Below are 14,985 nucleotides of genomic sequence, written 5' to 3'. Positions count from 1 at the left end.
TTTATTTTTTTACTACACTCATTTACTTTAAATGAAAGCAATTAAGATTTGTATGCATCAAAGTACTGCAAATAGGTCAATGTTCAGTTCAATTACTGACAGAAATGGTTGCTATTAGTATGTTGAATGTGCTTTGTATTTTTCCCTAAATTCCTTAAACAAGAATCTAAAAAAAAAGTAGAGACCCATGGAGTAATTACTTAAAATAGTTAGCAGGGAAAATATCCTCAAATCAGGGTTTATTTAAGCCAGTGTATTTATTCCCAAGGGAAGGGAAGAGGAAGAAAATCAAGTTGTTGTCATTTATTTTCCAGTTTGCGTTGTCCGTTCATCGACATTCCAGAAGACATGATCAATGAGGAGATGTGCAAATACAAGTTCCACCCAGTACAGATCAACCAGGCTCTCAATAAGTTAATGGACTGTGTAAGAGACAGACCGGGCCTGGGCAATCCTTACAGCATAGTGGAGTGTGCAGAACCAGATATCAGGTATTTCTTTGTTTTGTTTTTTTTTCTTTTTATAGAATTATTATCCCCTCCCCTTCCTCCCTCTATGTTACTACCACAGAAATGGCAAATACAGGTCAACAGAAATAGTAGAGCCTTTCTCCCTGCCCTGTAAGTTTTAAAGGGGAGATCGGATAAATCATCTGCATCTTTAAAGAATCATTCAAAATTAATCATACATTTACTATAATTGTGTTGAAAACATTTCTGTAAATTTTTTCTCGTCTCCAGGGTAGTGTTATGTATGATGTGTGGTGACCAGTACAATGTAGAACTTCCTCTCGGCCCATTCCTTGGCCATCAGAACTGTGTGGTCACTGCAGACAAGGAGAAATACCAGCTGGTCACTATAGAGACTTACGTTGGGGACTCGTGTAAACGGAAGGTGGAAGTGACGGTCACTTCGTACCATGGTGCTTCGCTACTTAAAGATGAATTTGTGCATGGGTTTATTTTAGTGTATTCTGCCAAAAGGAAAGCATCCCTGTCAACTTTGAAGTAAGTTCTTTTTATAAATATTACTAGTTGATATGAAATCAAAGTAAACTGTCACTGCATTTGATCAGTTTACATGTGGAATAGAAAAGAATAGACAAAGACATAAAATATTTGCGAATTTCTTTCAAATAAAGCATCTGGTTACATTTTTTCATAAATATATTTTAAGAATTACCATGATTCAAATATAGTTAAAGTTTCAGTAGGCAACTTTTAGGTTCTTCAGAAAAAAAGACCTCACCAGTATTGAATTTGATTAAGCAAATGCTGTTTCTCTTTCTAATTCCAGAGCTTTCACTGATGGCATTCCAAATGTGCCAATCCAGATTTTAGCAGTAACTGAAGGTGGTGGGGCCAACGCATTCTTCTCCAATGATTCCTCTCAGAATATCATCACAGAGGGCAATGCCATAGCAGACAAAGTCAAAGCTCATTTCATGGTCACTAGTCTTAATTTCCCACAACAAAGTAAGCAGTCTTTGGAAATCAAATTAACCTTATTTGGTAGATGTGATTTGCTTGCAAGTGAAATTGAATTGTAGTCTTCAAAATTTGTGTAATTAGTTTGAAATTGCCATGGCAAAAGTCTAGCAAATACAGAATTAATGATTTTTATCACTTTTAAAGGACATTGTGATTTTAGATGTGTATTTGAACTTTGAAATCCCATCTTTTTCCAGCTGCAGTTTTCAGCCCATTCTTAAAGGACGTCTGGGACAGAAAGTCTGATATTGAGGCCAGTTATGTGTTCTCTGGAGATGAATCTTACAACACAGTGCGCTCTGAGCCCAGTGAATCAGAGAGGCTAGTAGACCTGGACAGGAGACCCCCCGCTACCCTGCCAAAGCCATGGAGAAATGACTCGTACAGTGCTCCTAATGGCAGCAACAGGTTAGAGAGTTGAATGTAGAGAAGTGCCAATGAGTAGGGGGAAGTTGTATTCATGAGACTTCAAAATATGATAGCTTGAAGCAGATTATGAAGATAATTTTTTGGTTTGTTGATAAATGGGAGATTAATTATGAAGAGGCCTGAAGACCTGTCTATATGTTAAATATCTTTTACTTTAAAAATGGTATAAAATATTTGTTCATTAATGATGAACTTTAATTTAGCACCGAAGATTCGGAGCCAATCTACGACCAGCCAGCAGCTGGCCAGCAGTCAGACAGTGAGCAGGAGCGTGCTTCCTCCACCTCTCCGCCATATTATGACAAAGCTGGGGACAAGGTGTATGATAAAACGTACGACAAAGCGTATGATAAAACATATGACTCTGCTTATGGGAATAATATATCACCCTATGGGACTACAGAGACTGGGCCGTATAGTGAAGTGAATGCGGAGCCCTTAGTCAAACCAAGTCAGTTGAAAGGAAGGAAGAACCAGTATGCAGGTAAAATAGATTTAAAAAAGATTAATGAAAAAACCAACCCTTTTTTTTTTCAAATGTCTCTGATCAGTTATCAAAGATCTGAAATTATTGGCTGGACTTTTGTAATGGCCTGCGCAAGCTTTGCCAAAATGCTGTGAAAAAAAAAAAAAAAAAAAAAAAAGAGAGAAAAATGATGCATTTTGTGTATCTTTAACCTGAATTACTGCATTTTTTTTTGTTTGTTTTCAAGTTAAGAGAAAGTGTATGTCTACGTGTATGTGCGTGTGCATGTGTGATATAGCATTAGTGCTGCAAATGAGAGGAACTTAGCTGTCAGTTAACAACTAATTAACATCTCTATATGGGGCAACACCTTAACAGTGCAGAAATATAATTAACAAGCAGAGGACTAAAAATAGAGATTGTGTCTGTATGGCATGAGCTGCAATATGTAAAAGTTATTTAAATAACATGCTTAGAGCCATAGGAACTATGCATAGATGAAGTTTACACTTAGAGAGGGCATTGCGTTGTAGCACCTGAGCTGGAATTCCTATCAAAATAAAAATTATTTTCAGAGCACAGAAAATCTTGCCCGGTGGCTAACATCTTTGTCACCAAGAGTGAAGATGAGAATTTGCAGGCAATAGCTTCTGACGTGCCTAAACTTGAACATTCATCTACAGTAGATCAGATAGACCTAAAAGCCTCTGACCCTGAGCGCCAGCCTCGTTATCAGTTCCGCAAATCCAAAAGTATGCGTCTTGCATTGAAGGAAGATGTTGAAGGTGATCTCGCTGTGTTTGGGCAGCCTCGGTGTTCCCTCCTGATGTTTGTTTACTGCTGTTGTTTTTTTTCCATTTTTGTGAAATTTTATGTTGTTTCTTTATTGATCACTGATTTGTTTGAATTCTTTTTTCAGCTTTCCATGTACTGCCAGCAGTTTCTTTTATGTTCACATTTTGTGTCTCAGTGCTTTCCATTTAGTCTGTCTGTCAATTTTAAAAAGGTTCTTCTTTGTTTGTGCATGTTTACTATTAGATTTTTAAAGTGATTAATTAAAAAATATATATTTTTTTCTTATAAAATCTGACCATGCATAAAAGATTACCTACATGACTGTTTTCTGCTTTTATGTCTATCTTTAACTTTATTAAGTCTGTGATTTAGTTTGGAAAGACAGAATATTTGGATAACATTGACATGTTGTATTTGTAAAAGCTTCACCCTTATGTCACTACCTCCCTAATTTGTCCCACTATTTACTAGTTCATAAATGATAAAGTTACGATATGTAGTGAATAGAAACATTTATATTTATTTAAAGTCCATATATACATATTTGCACGTTATTTTTTATGTACATTAGCTAGAATTAAGATGTATTCATAGACATTTATTGTAGTTTTTGTTTAACTTCATCTCATATGAAGTCAATTATCACATGAATGCATGGTGTTTTGCAAGGGTCTTGTGTTGAACTAATGATGACCATTGTTAGGAACATGGTCGGAAGGGGGAAGTTACTGTTTGTAAATGTTTGAACTCTCGAGTGGCTTTCTGAACTCTGTCACGGAAGCTGGTGTTTTCAACTTTATTTCATCCAGTTGTATGTTATTCTTATGTTTCTTTGGATATCATACTTCAACATAGAACAATTTCACAGAATTGGAATTTTGTGTCGCACAAGTTTCACTTCATTTTTAACTGCAATTGCCAAATGTTGTGTGTTGTTGTTGAGGAGGAGGAGATTGAAAACCTTTTTGAAAAAAACTTTGACACCTTCCTCTTCACATATCAGGTTGGGCAGTTAATTCTCTGTATGAGAGTGCAGACGGCAGAAAACTCCAAAAAGCCTCAACTTTACCAGATGCTAGGAGACAAAGAGGAGATGAAGAGGGTGATTATCTTAATTATGTGTAGTGGCATGAGTATTCCTAGTTTGTATTTGTATTAGAAAAATCTTTCTCTTTGGAATGACATGCATGTCTGTTCTTCTACTTGGACGTTTTCTCTTGTTGTATCTCCTATCTTTTAATAGTGTCATGTTTGGATAGACTGAGGTGGTTATAGTAGATGTGTAGAGGTTCCTGTTAATTTTCATTTGGTTGGAAATTATATTCCTAGGTTTCTCTTCTGTATTTAGCTATAGAATGTTTTCTTGCCCATTGGGATGGATTGGATGGATTGCACATTGGTGTTTAGTGTCTTTCTCTGATGTTCCTTAATACACTGTTTTTCTCTCTTTCCAACTTTCTTCCAACTGTATCAACACTGTATTGTAAGTAAGGAAGTTGACAGTGTACACCTTATATGTGAATGTTTAAAATGCTAACTCTGCAGTATCTGCACTGTCTAACTTACATAGTCTGTGATATGTTGCACAGTTTCTCTCTTCGTGGTCCATGCCCTGCACAGTATATTGTGTTGCAGTTTGGATTTTGATTGTAGGTTTTAATGCATGTTTTTAAATACTAATGTGAATTATTCAGATAAGGTTTTTGCCGGAGGTATACAATGTGTACGGATGGGACATATTTTCTGATTTTGAATACTGCTTGCAGAAAAATGATGATGGTTGATTGTTATAGGCTGATGTGTGTTGTTGATGTCATAGTATTTCTAGTGTATTGTATTGCGTGGAAATATCTAAGTTATGAAAAAAGATTGTTGTATATTGCATTTCTATTCTCAGATACCCAACAATTGAGTTAATGACTGGATATTTTTATTTGCTGTGTGAAACATAGTTAACATCAGCTAAGAATGTTTCAGTTTTTGGGACTCACTATTATAGAAGCATAAGACCACATTTATTGAGACATTGGCTAATTTTTCCTAGTTAACAAGAGTTAAAGGCACTTAAATCAATTGTTTCTTTCAGACTGGGAGAACTCCCAACCTGAGGCACCCCAGTATGACTATGCAGGGGTTCGACTCACTAAATGGGCTCTAAGACCAAAACCTGCAACTAAACCAAAGGTGAGTGTTCACTAACATGAGAAGAAACAGAAATTAATCAGATTGTTTTGGTCTTGGTTATTGGTTATGAAATAAGTTGTATATGATAATGTTACTATAACATTGTGTAACACTATTACCTTTTGGCTGCAAACCTCTATAAGTTGGGATGCCACAAGAACAAAAATGATTTTTCTTATCAGATTCACAATAAAGAAATATGCTTTCAACTTGTAGTATCCAGTTTGAATTTGATTAACTTATTCAAGAAAAAAAAAGAGAAAGGGAAAGAATGAAATTCACAATAAAGAGATATGCTTTCAACTTGTAGTATCCAGTTTTAATTTGATTAACTTATTCAAGAAAAAAAAGAGAAAGGGAAAGAATGAAATTCTCATGAATAACTACCAAGTATTTTTCTTCTTCTTTCAGCCATTAGATTTGAACAGGTACCAGAGTGTCACAGACAGGTTGTCAAAGAACATGAGTCAGAAGAGACCAAAGAGAGACAGCGTACAGATGGATGGGAACAACATCCAGGCTCCGCTGGCCACCCCAGAGAACATCGAGATTGCTGATTATGCACAGGTTCTGGTAAGTAGGCTGTTGAAATGGACAGTCAATTACTTGATTATTTCAGTGGGCAAAAATTATTAAACTTTCAGGTACATAATTATATAATCACAAAATATTTCTATGTGGCATTTCGGGTGTTTTTACTGCATAGAATAGAACTATAGTATAGCCTGCTTTTTAATATTTTTTCTGCTCAATAGAAATGTTATAATTTTCAGAAATAATTTCTTAAAAAATACATTATCTGTACAGTTTTCCCCCCAATGAAAATATTGAGTAGTTACTCTATATCTCTATGTTAATAAAACAATCACATAACATGTGGTTGGGTGGGTGCTCACACTCAGTGAGAGACAAAGTTCTTGATTTACAAAGACAACATGTTTCACCTTATCTCTTCAGGATGCTGTGAGCCCAGAACACCCAGAGCACGACAACGACTACGCCTTGGTGCAGGACGCCCTGCCCCCTGGCAAGTTCCACAGAATACGGTCCACTGTGAAGAAACAACAACAAGATAACAAAGGTGACACAGTCAAATATGTCCCTCTAAGTATGTCGCCATTTTCAGTTCCTTTATGCATGCGGCTCATAGTTGGTATGGTTGCTTAATTTGTAAGGTTTATTTATATCTGGATTGTCTTGGGTTTGATGCTCATTTAGGTGTAGACTAACTACCCAGATGTCAGTCACCAAGAAAAATGGATGGCTTCTTTTATAAAATATTCATTTGCAACAATTAATACTCTGCTGTGAATAATTGATGTATTTATTTGATAGAATTACATCTAAGAACTGCCTTAATATCTACATTTTACATGTTTGATAAATACTTGAGATAACATAATTGGTATTTTTTGAGAAAATAAATCCCAAACCCACCTCAGATGTATTTGTCTAAGAAGCAATGTTTTTCAATAAAATTGGTGCTCTAAATCTATATTTCACTGATAGTCCAAGTCTGTATATGTTACCTGGTTTGTCCTAAGATAAATGGCATGGCTTACAGTTGCTTGATTTTAGTAGTTGGGTGTTTCTGTATATTTAATGAAAAATTTCATAAATGTTGACTGTAAGCTAAGAAAGCATAATATTTACCTACTTGTTATTAGAAACACTCATTATATGCTTAAACTGGTTCTGAACAGATGAACCCTTTTAGTTTGTTTCTATACATTTTTTTAAAATTAGTTTGTGTGGAATTAATTTTTTTCATTCACTCTTAGTTGACAGTGTACATTTTGTTTTAATTTCAACGCCTAACTTATATTGAAAAATCTTTAAAAAAAAAAAAGAGGACAAACATTGTCCAGTTTAATAAAAATTAATACTCTAGGACATATTTATGATACTGATATCAAGATCATTAACAATTTCAGCTGGCACAGAGTCCGACTCAGAATGTAGTTCACTAGAACGCCCCAAGCAGGACATCTATACCAGGGTGCACAGAAAGCCTACCCCACATAAAAAGAAACACAGGCAGCAGAGGAAGAGTGACCCATCTTATGATAAAGCACCTCTCATACCAGCATATACCCCTGACAGGCTGAAACCCCCTGATGAATACAGAAAATGTAAGTTTAAGCTGTGCATTTATTTATCTATTTATTTTGCAGTGCAGACCAATGGATTTATTAGATTGCTCTGTGTGAATTTATCACTTAATTACTAGTTCATTTAATGAATTTGATTGAAATTATCAATTTGAAAAATTGGGAGTTAGAAACATTTAAGACTAGACTAGTACAGCTTAATGATATCAAAAATTCAATTTTAATTAGATCTGATTGCAGCTCTGAATAAAAATGTCATACTGTATAAATGCAGATTAGAATGATATCTTTGGTGCAGTGTCTATCTTAATCATTTTGTATGATCTATTGTATAGCTTAGTGTATACCATATGGGAATCATTCTCCCACATAGAAAAACAACAGTCAAAGGTCAAAAACAGTCATTACACCTCTGGTTTTATTTAGGGTTAAAAAGAAATTAAAGAAATAATCATAGTAGGGGTTGTGAAGGAGAAGGGTTTACTAAATGGCTATACAATAATCTTACAAATTTGTTTGAATTGTAGAATAAACTTCAGTAGTCTCCACAGAGTTTACTAACCCCATTTACCAATCTTTACTTTCTAGAATATTTTGTTTTTAAAATTGTACTAAAATGTGGTGTTTGCTGACCTTTCTCTTAATCTGTGAATTCTTATCCTCGTGTGGATTTGTTATTAGGAAAATTGTACAAGTTGGTATACGTTCATAAAATTATGATTGGTCAATTTTTATTGGTCCAATGAAATCCTCTGTGGAGAATTTTGATTGGTTGATTAGCAGTAGCTTGTAGCGCGGCTTCCTCTCTTCCTGCAGCTGTGCAGCACTCGGCCTCGGAGGGCAGTGAGGGCACAGGAGATGAGTTACAAAACGGTAAAAAACAAAGGAAGAGACGATCCCTGAAGATCAAGAAAAAGAAAGCTGGTAATGACTTGGTCCCTCTTCTTGCTAGCAGCCCACCAACAGAAGATGTTTGGTGTAAGTAGACCCCAAAGTTGGGTGCTTGCTTGCTTCCTTCCATTTGACATAGGATGTGGTGATAGGTGAATGAAGAGATTAAGAGACATATACTCACTGGCAGTGTACTTCTGTAGAGATCGTATTGCTGATCATATAGCCTCAAATATCCTTGCTGTTAGCCCATTATTAAAAATGTATACAGAGTTATTAGTACATTTCTGGCCATGGGTTTACTGCACCTATGGGTGCATTTTTCATCCATCCCCCCTCACCTGCCCCCAAGTATGAAATTTATTTGGTATTTAGATATTCTTTGGAAGATCCAATTTTTTGGTTTTATTGAGTTGCTTTTTAATTGGAGTGCCCTGTGTAAAACTGACCTGAAAATGTATAATGATGACCTGTTTCTGTTGCGTCGTGATATTATTTTTACTTTACCCACTGGTTGCCCATGTGTAGGTCTTTAGCTGTTACAGTGGTGAATTTTTATTTTGGGTTTTTGCTCTAATTATGTTTTATGTGATTTGGTTTCTTTTCGTAACTGGTTTGATGAATGACATGAAACTAATAATTTTTAACAGCACTTATAACATTCCATTGATAAATTTCCAGCATATTATACTTTTAAATTAAATTTTATTCCAGTACGGAATGATTCAGTGGCAGATGAGAATCCATATGAAGACGTTAAACCTGACTCAAAGGTAAGACGATTTGATATTTTATCTTGAATTATAATCAATGAACTTTTGCTCTTTAAAAAAGGAACAGAGATTCAGACCAAAATTTCTTACTGAATAAAAATTATATATCTAGTAAGGCTGGAGGAGTTTTATAAGCTTAGCTGATTAATTGCTTTAACAGCTACGTTAGACTCCCAGACTACTGTTTGGCAAGTGGATGGGCCAATACTGTGATGCAATTTAACTACTACTATCCCCATAATAATTTCTGTCTTGTTTTAAATGATTAAATGATTAAATGCTGATTTTCAATTTGGTACAGCTTCCTTTCTCTGGTGATGAGCCTTGCAGAGAGGAGCTAGGAGACAGTGGGAGGTGGAAACCCTTCAACTTGAAGGTGCTAAGAAGGCAGGATGACCCTGAAAAAATGAGAAGGAAGGAAGAGAAGAAAGCGCTGGATGAGGAAAAACGGAGAAAGAAAGAAGAGGTAGTATGTCTATTTGAGCAATGGTTTTCATGTTATGTTTATTTTTAGTGGCAATTGATATTTTTATATTTGTTTGAACCAACTTGGTAAGATCATCTTAAGACCTTGGATTCATATTAGTGTCTCAAAATAATATTTTGTGTATATGCTTCTCAAGTGCTTAAATGAAACTGCAATGCTACTAGTTACAAAGGTTCACTTCATATATAACAATTAAATTTTTTTTCATAGGAGAGGAAAAAATCAAAATCTGTTGGGCGGTCCTTTAGAAGAAGCAAAAAGAAACCCAAGAATGCCCCAGGCAGTGAGATCACCACTAAAATGTCTCTAGATGACTATGTGCAAAAAGAACAACGCCTCATCCCAGTTTTTGTAGAGAAATGCATCATGCAGATAGAAGAGGAAGGCTTGACAGCCGAGGGCATCTACAGAGTGCCCGGGAACCGAGCCCATGTTGATTTACTGCTTGAAAAGTTCAAAGAAGGTGAGAATCCCATGGTGTTTTTTCTTAACTGGTTATTTTTGGTGCAAATTTGTTTTTATGGTGCCCCTTTACCTTGTCAATCTGTTTCTTTCATTAAGGGGATTTGTTTTGGCTTCTAAAGACTTTTAGCAGGGTGAATTTTGCTGAACTTGACAAGCAGTTTTCTGGGCAAGAATGGTGGTCTGGGTCTGCCTTGTGAAGCTTAGAGATTTAGTTGAGGGGGAAAAAAGATGACGATTGCAGATGTTAGAATGATGGAAAGCATATCAGTTTTGTTATGTTACATGTTTCATCTCATTGGGCAATAATATTTTTGAATTTTATGGGCGATTTTCATTATGGTGGAGATAATTTTTTTCTGTGTGAATGAATTTCCAGATCCCAATATAGACCTCAATGCCTTGGACATTCCCGTGAATGCAGTGGCCACGGCTCTGAAAGGTTTCTTCAGTGATCTCCATGACCCTCTCATACCCAGCAAACTTTATGATGAGCTCATACATGCAGCAGGTAACATAGTAAAAAATTTCATTAGTTGGGTTATATGCTCAGTTTTTATATTAGACACTTCATAATGACAGCTAAGATCACAGGTATTTGTACTTTAGCGTTTTCATGTCACTGAAGTCACTTACTTCAGTTAATGAGGCTATAGGTGGTATTCTCACTGGTAAGATAGCATGTAACTGTATTTTTTTTCCAGGGCCTGATTATTTTCCAGTTTTATATTTTTTCAAGAATTTTCAAATTTTTATGGGGGATTTTGGTGGAGATCATTTTTTGTTTTCTTTTTCTCCATTTCTGGTTAGTTGTGATAAATGAAAAGAGTTGATTTTGTCCTTAAACCAATGCATCTATACTTATTCAAGAATGGTACAGTGTAAAATGACATGGTGAAAGTTGTATACATAGACTTAGGGTGAGCGGAAAAATGGGAGGAAGAGAAAAAAGAGAATTTAATGTGGAAAAATTGGGTGTGATGAATCATTTGAACAAAGGACTTGATTGACATTTTGGTAGAATATTTATCCCATTACCAAGCATTGTTATATGTTTGATGAAAACCATGATAGAAAAAAATGTGCTTGTCCCTAAATAAAGCTTTGTGTCATCTAGGCATTAAAATAATCAGAAGTACAATCATAGAGAAAAAATTAAGTTAGAAAAGTTATTATTTGTATTTTATATGTTATTGGATTCAGCCTGAGGGCAAATGAGCAGCTTTCATTTATTTATCCCTATTGAATTTGGTGTTTCAAATTTGCGGCTAGTTTGGAAGGAAGTTGAAGGTAACAGTGTTATATGTATAAAGTTTATTGGGCTTATGTTCTGTTGTATTGAATAGATTGCTCTTCTTTATCTCTGTTTTTAATTTGAATGTATTTCCTTCATTCTCTTAGTGATTAGTTAAAGTGCAATTGGCATAAATATAATTTAAGAAAAATGCCCATTGCTAATCCTAGAGTTTAGCTGCTTTTATGTTTTAGGCTTGTGTATAGTTTCTGTTCATTAATGTTTTTTTATAATGAAATTTATCCTGAATGCATCAGAAATAGATGGTGAATATTTTTTGGCTGATTTTGTTATGTAGTTCAAGGTAAACTGATATTTTTTATTTAGATGCTTGGTTGAAAAATGTTTTTGATGCAAAACAAAACAAAACATCCAATTTTTTGCATTTTCAAATTCAATTTAGTTAGTAGCTGAAAACAATATGTTACTGTAATATAAACTGTAGAAAACAAGTCTTAGTAAATACAAATGTATCGTCATTTCAGGAATTCAGGATAAAACTGGTCGGCTGCTAGCTCTTCGAGGGGTACTTAAGAAGCTTCCTGCAGTTAACCATGAAGTGCTCAAATACTTAGCCACACATATGCACAAGTGAGTCTACCATTAAAAAAAAGTATTTCTTGGTACAGTTTCAAGGACTAGAAAATTGTCAAATTTTGGTCCGATCTAATTTTTTTATACAAATTTGTACTTTTTTGAAATTCTATGTCATTACAACTTGGGCAGTTTATTATAGAGAAGGTAACATGCAATGAATTTAAGTTTTTTTTAATAGTTTGAAAAATTAATTGAAAATTCCATGAATAACAACCCACAAAATTAACCATAGATCACATGAAATGTATTTTATCTGCAATTCAACAATTATCACATCTCAAATCAAAAGTGGTTTCTTATCTGTGCTTGTTCTTTCTTTTTTCCAGGGTCACAAAACAGAGTGATGTCAATTCCATGGACAGTAAAAATTTAGCCATTTGTTGGTGGCCAACATTATTAAGGCCAGAATTTGCCTCATTTGCTGACATGGCATCCAATGTTATGTCACTGCAAGACATTGTACAAACTATTATAGATCAACATGGGTTCTTTTTCTATGGAGAGAACGAAGTGTAGGAGGATAGTTTTGTGTTTAGAGCAAACCTCACAACAGGACAGCCAATTCGGGGAAAGAAGTTTCTTGATAAAAGGGAGGGGGATGGAATTCAGGAAATGTGACCAATGATGATTTTGAAATTCATGACGAGTTTTATATTCAGATCTGATCAAAAGCGTCTTCAAGATAATGGTTGCTGATTATTTGTTGGATGTTCTTCTCTGCTATCCAAGATATGAAATTAAGGATGTTTGGAGCCATCTTTCTCAAGAGTGGAAGTGACTGAGAAGTAGAGGATTACAACTGGATCTGCATATCTAACACTGGGAAAAAAAAAGTGAATTCAGTGCAAAAGACACAGGCTGGTTGTTTACTGTGACATGGAAATTTTTTTGTCATATTTTAAGAAAGATAACTGAAAATATAACTAAAAATACAGACATTTATACAAATTATTTGTATGTATGTGAACTTGAAAATTTTTGTAATTGTGAATCAGGATATTTTTTTGGGCTCGAATAGTCAGTTCAAACAATGAAGTGTTGATTTGTACTTGTAATAAAAAATCTGCTTCAACATTTGATTTGGACATAAATTACTGTAGGACTGCTTTTATTTGTGTGGTTCATGTAACACATTTGGACATGAATATTCCAGTTTTCACATCATTTTCTATTTGTCAACATGCATGTAAATGTATATAAAAAATTACTTTTTTTCTTCTTGCTTGTCGCGACTGCCATGAAGTCGCTATCTTCATCAGCAAATCACAGACCTATGCAGCATGGAATTATCTGCCATGTGCTTTAGTGCTTACTTACCTACACATTTGTAAATGTTCTACATACAAGGTTCATTGTCAAAACTTGCTCATTACTTCGCAAGAACCTTTATTGATTGATTTTATGTACCCCTTATTATAACTCTTGAATTATCCTCAATTTGGACAAACATTGTATTTAGAAGAATGGATTATGTGCTCATCTCCTCATATTTTTTTACATGTATCAAACTTGTTGCATTTTATTGTCATATAAAAATGGAATATTGTGTTCTGAGAGTTGGATCTGTGCACCATGGACTTTCTCTCAAATAGTGTTGGTTGGCATTTACTAGTCTAGCGAAGGTTCATCACAGGCTCCGAAACCCGGGGGGTAGCTTATCCCGATTATGTGCACTTGTAAACAGTTCACAAAGTAGTCATCTTTGTAGCATTGAAATTACATGGTGATTGTTGTCTTAGTTGTTATGGATCCAGTGTAATCCAAGCTTTGTAAAAGCAAAAGAGGAATTTCAAAGAGAATATATTTTTTCTTCCCATCTGTAGAAATTATTCTTGACTGACATTTCATCTGCAAACTGATGATGGATGGCCTTGTAACATTCAAACCTCAATTGTTCCCAGAATGGAATAGCTTTTACATTTGTTCTATGTGTAATTAGGTATGTGCAGTATAATTCATTGCTTAGGGTGCCAGAGGACACATTACTGGTGTCTGACGGGTCTGGTTCATTCGGCACGTGGATCCAGAAGTGTTAATTTCTGTGTGCCTCATTCTTCCACTGGTGCCAAGTGTAATTTGCATTGTACTAACCTATTCAACAGATGTATATGTTATCTTCAGTGATAATATGGAGCTGTTACTGTAAAGTATAATAACTTGTCTGGTACATGTCTTTGAAAGTGTAAGTGATGAAAGTGTATTGTCGAGATAGTTAATGAATGAAGGGTACCTGTTTGAGGTTGAATTCTCAGAAATCTGTAACTGTTATTTTTGATGTGTCATAAAAAAGGACTTACTTAAAAGAAATTTGAATTGCAAGTTAGCTACATTTTTTGGAAGTTACAAAATTTTGTGAAAAGACCTCGTGTTATACAAGTTTGTGACAAGTTATGGACTAATACCTCATCTTGCAACTTGATTACACAAAGACAATCACGACGTCAGTGTGTAGGAAAGATGAAAGTAGGAGTTTACATGGATATAGATCACTAATTATTCTGGCGTAGTCTGAATGAATGTGTGTAATTTCAGCTTATTTATACTTAAAAGTGTTGATGTTAAAGAAGTAGGGTAAAATTTTTTGCCAAATATGTATGTGCAAGTAGGGTATCTTATTGTCGCTGTTCATTTGCATAATTATACCTCTCAGCTTCTTGAGACTGGAATTGTACATTCAGTGGGCCGCCTTTTCTGTTTCTTCTTTTAACAGAAGTGGATAATGTTAATTTTTTGGCCCACAAATTTCTATGGAATATTCCCAATTCCAAATATGGGGGCACTATTTGATATACACATATATTATATGTCATAAGGTCATTTTGTATGTAACTCATGTCATTTTTTGCATTGTATTGCATTGCCTTTGTACACAACTGAAGATGTTCACAACTGTGTCAAGTGCTAAATGTAAATCCATGTGCTATGAAGTTGCCAAGCCTCAAAAATAAAAGGTAATTGAATAAAAAAGATTGTTTGGTTATTCTGAATGTATATTACATTGCTCAG

The 14,985-nt window shown here is 34.8% G+C and overlaps 1 protein-coding gene across 13 annotated transcripts in view; it reads left to right on the top strand.

The window, feature by feature from the left end:
• LOC106156565 (rho GTPase-activating protein 190) overlaps positions 1-14,959 on the top strand; it is a 42,872-nt gene extending 27,913 nt beyond the window's left edge. For 8 of the 13 annotated variants that reach the window (XM_087001365.1, XM_087001366.1, XM_087001373.1 and 5 more), the window contains 19 exons: positions 315-491; positions 741-1,007; positions 1,297-1,475; positions 1,688-1,898; positions 2,123-2,403; positions 2,961-3,170; positions 4,184-4,282; positions 5,267-5,364; positions 5,776-5,937; positions 6,322-6,472; positions 7,299-7,496; positions 8,292-8,453; positions 9,081-9,139; positions 9,441-9,605; positions 9,837-10,089; positions 10,468-10,599; positions 11,361-11,378; positions 11,868-11,973; positions 12,306-14,959. In XM_087001365.1, coding sequence (XP_086857491.1) covers positions 315-491; positions 741-1,007; positions 1,297-1,475; positions 1,688-1,898; positions 2,123-2,403; positions 2,961-3,170; positions 4,184-4,282; positions 5,267-5,364; positions 5,776-5,937; positions 6,322-6,472; positions 7,299-7,496; positions 8,292-8,453; positions 9,081-9,139; positions 9,441-9,605; positions 9,837-10,089; positions 10,468-10,599; positions 11,361-11,378; positions 11,868-11,973; positions 12,306-12,495 — 3,118 coding nt within the window. In that variant the 3' untranslated portion in view covers positions 12,496-14,959. The remainder of the gene's footprint in view (positions 1-314; positions 492-740; positions 1,008-1,296; positions 1,476-1,687; positions 1,899-2,122; positions 2,404-2,960; positions 3,171-4,183; positions 4,283-5,266; positions 5,365-5,775; positions 5,938-6,321; positions 6,473-7,298; positions 7,497-8,291; positions 8,454-9,080; positions 9,140-9,440; positions 9,606-9,836; positions 10,090-10,467; positions 10,600-11,360; positions 11,379-11,867; positions 11,974-12,305) is intronic. The other 5 variants (XM_087001375.1, XM_087001377.1, XM_087001376.1 and 2 more) reach the window with 5 other exon arrangements.
• The last annotated feature ends 26 nt before the right edge of the window (positions 14,960-14,985 follow it).

This window comes from Lingula anatina, chromosome 1 (genome assembly GCF_051362555.1).
Source record: "Lingula anatina isolate TDL-2025a chromosome 1, LinAna3.0, whole genome shotgun sequence".
NCBI classification, from domain to species: domain Eukaryota; kingdom Metazoa; phylum Brachiopoda; class Lingulata; order Lingulida; family Lingulidae; genus Lingula; species Lingula anatina.
Note: the sequence above shows the minus strand (reverse complement) of the source record. Positions and strands in the feature narration are given on the sequence as shown.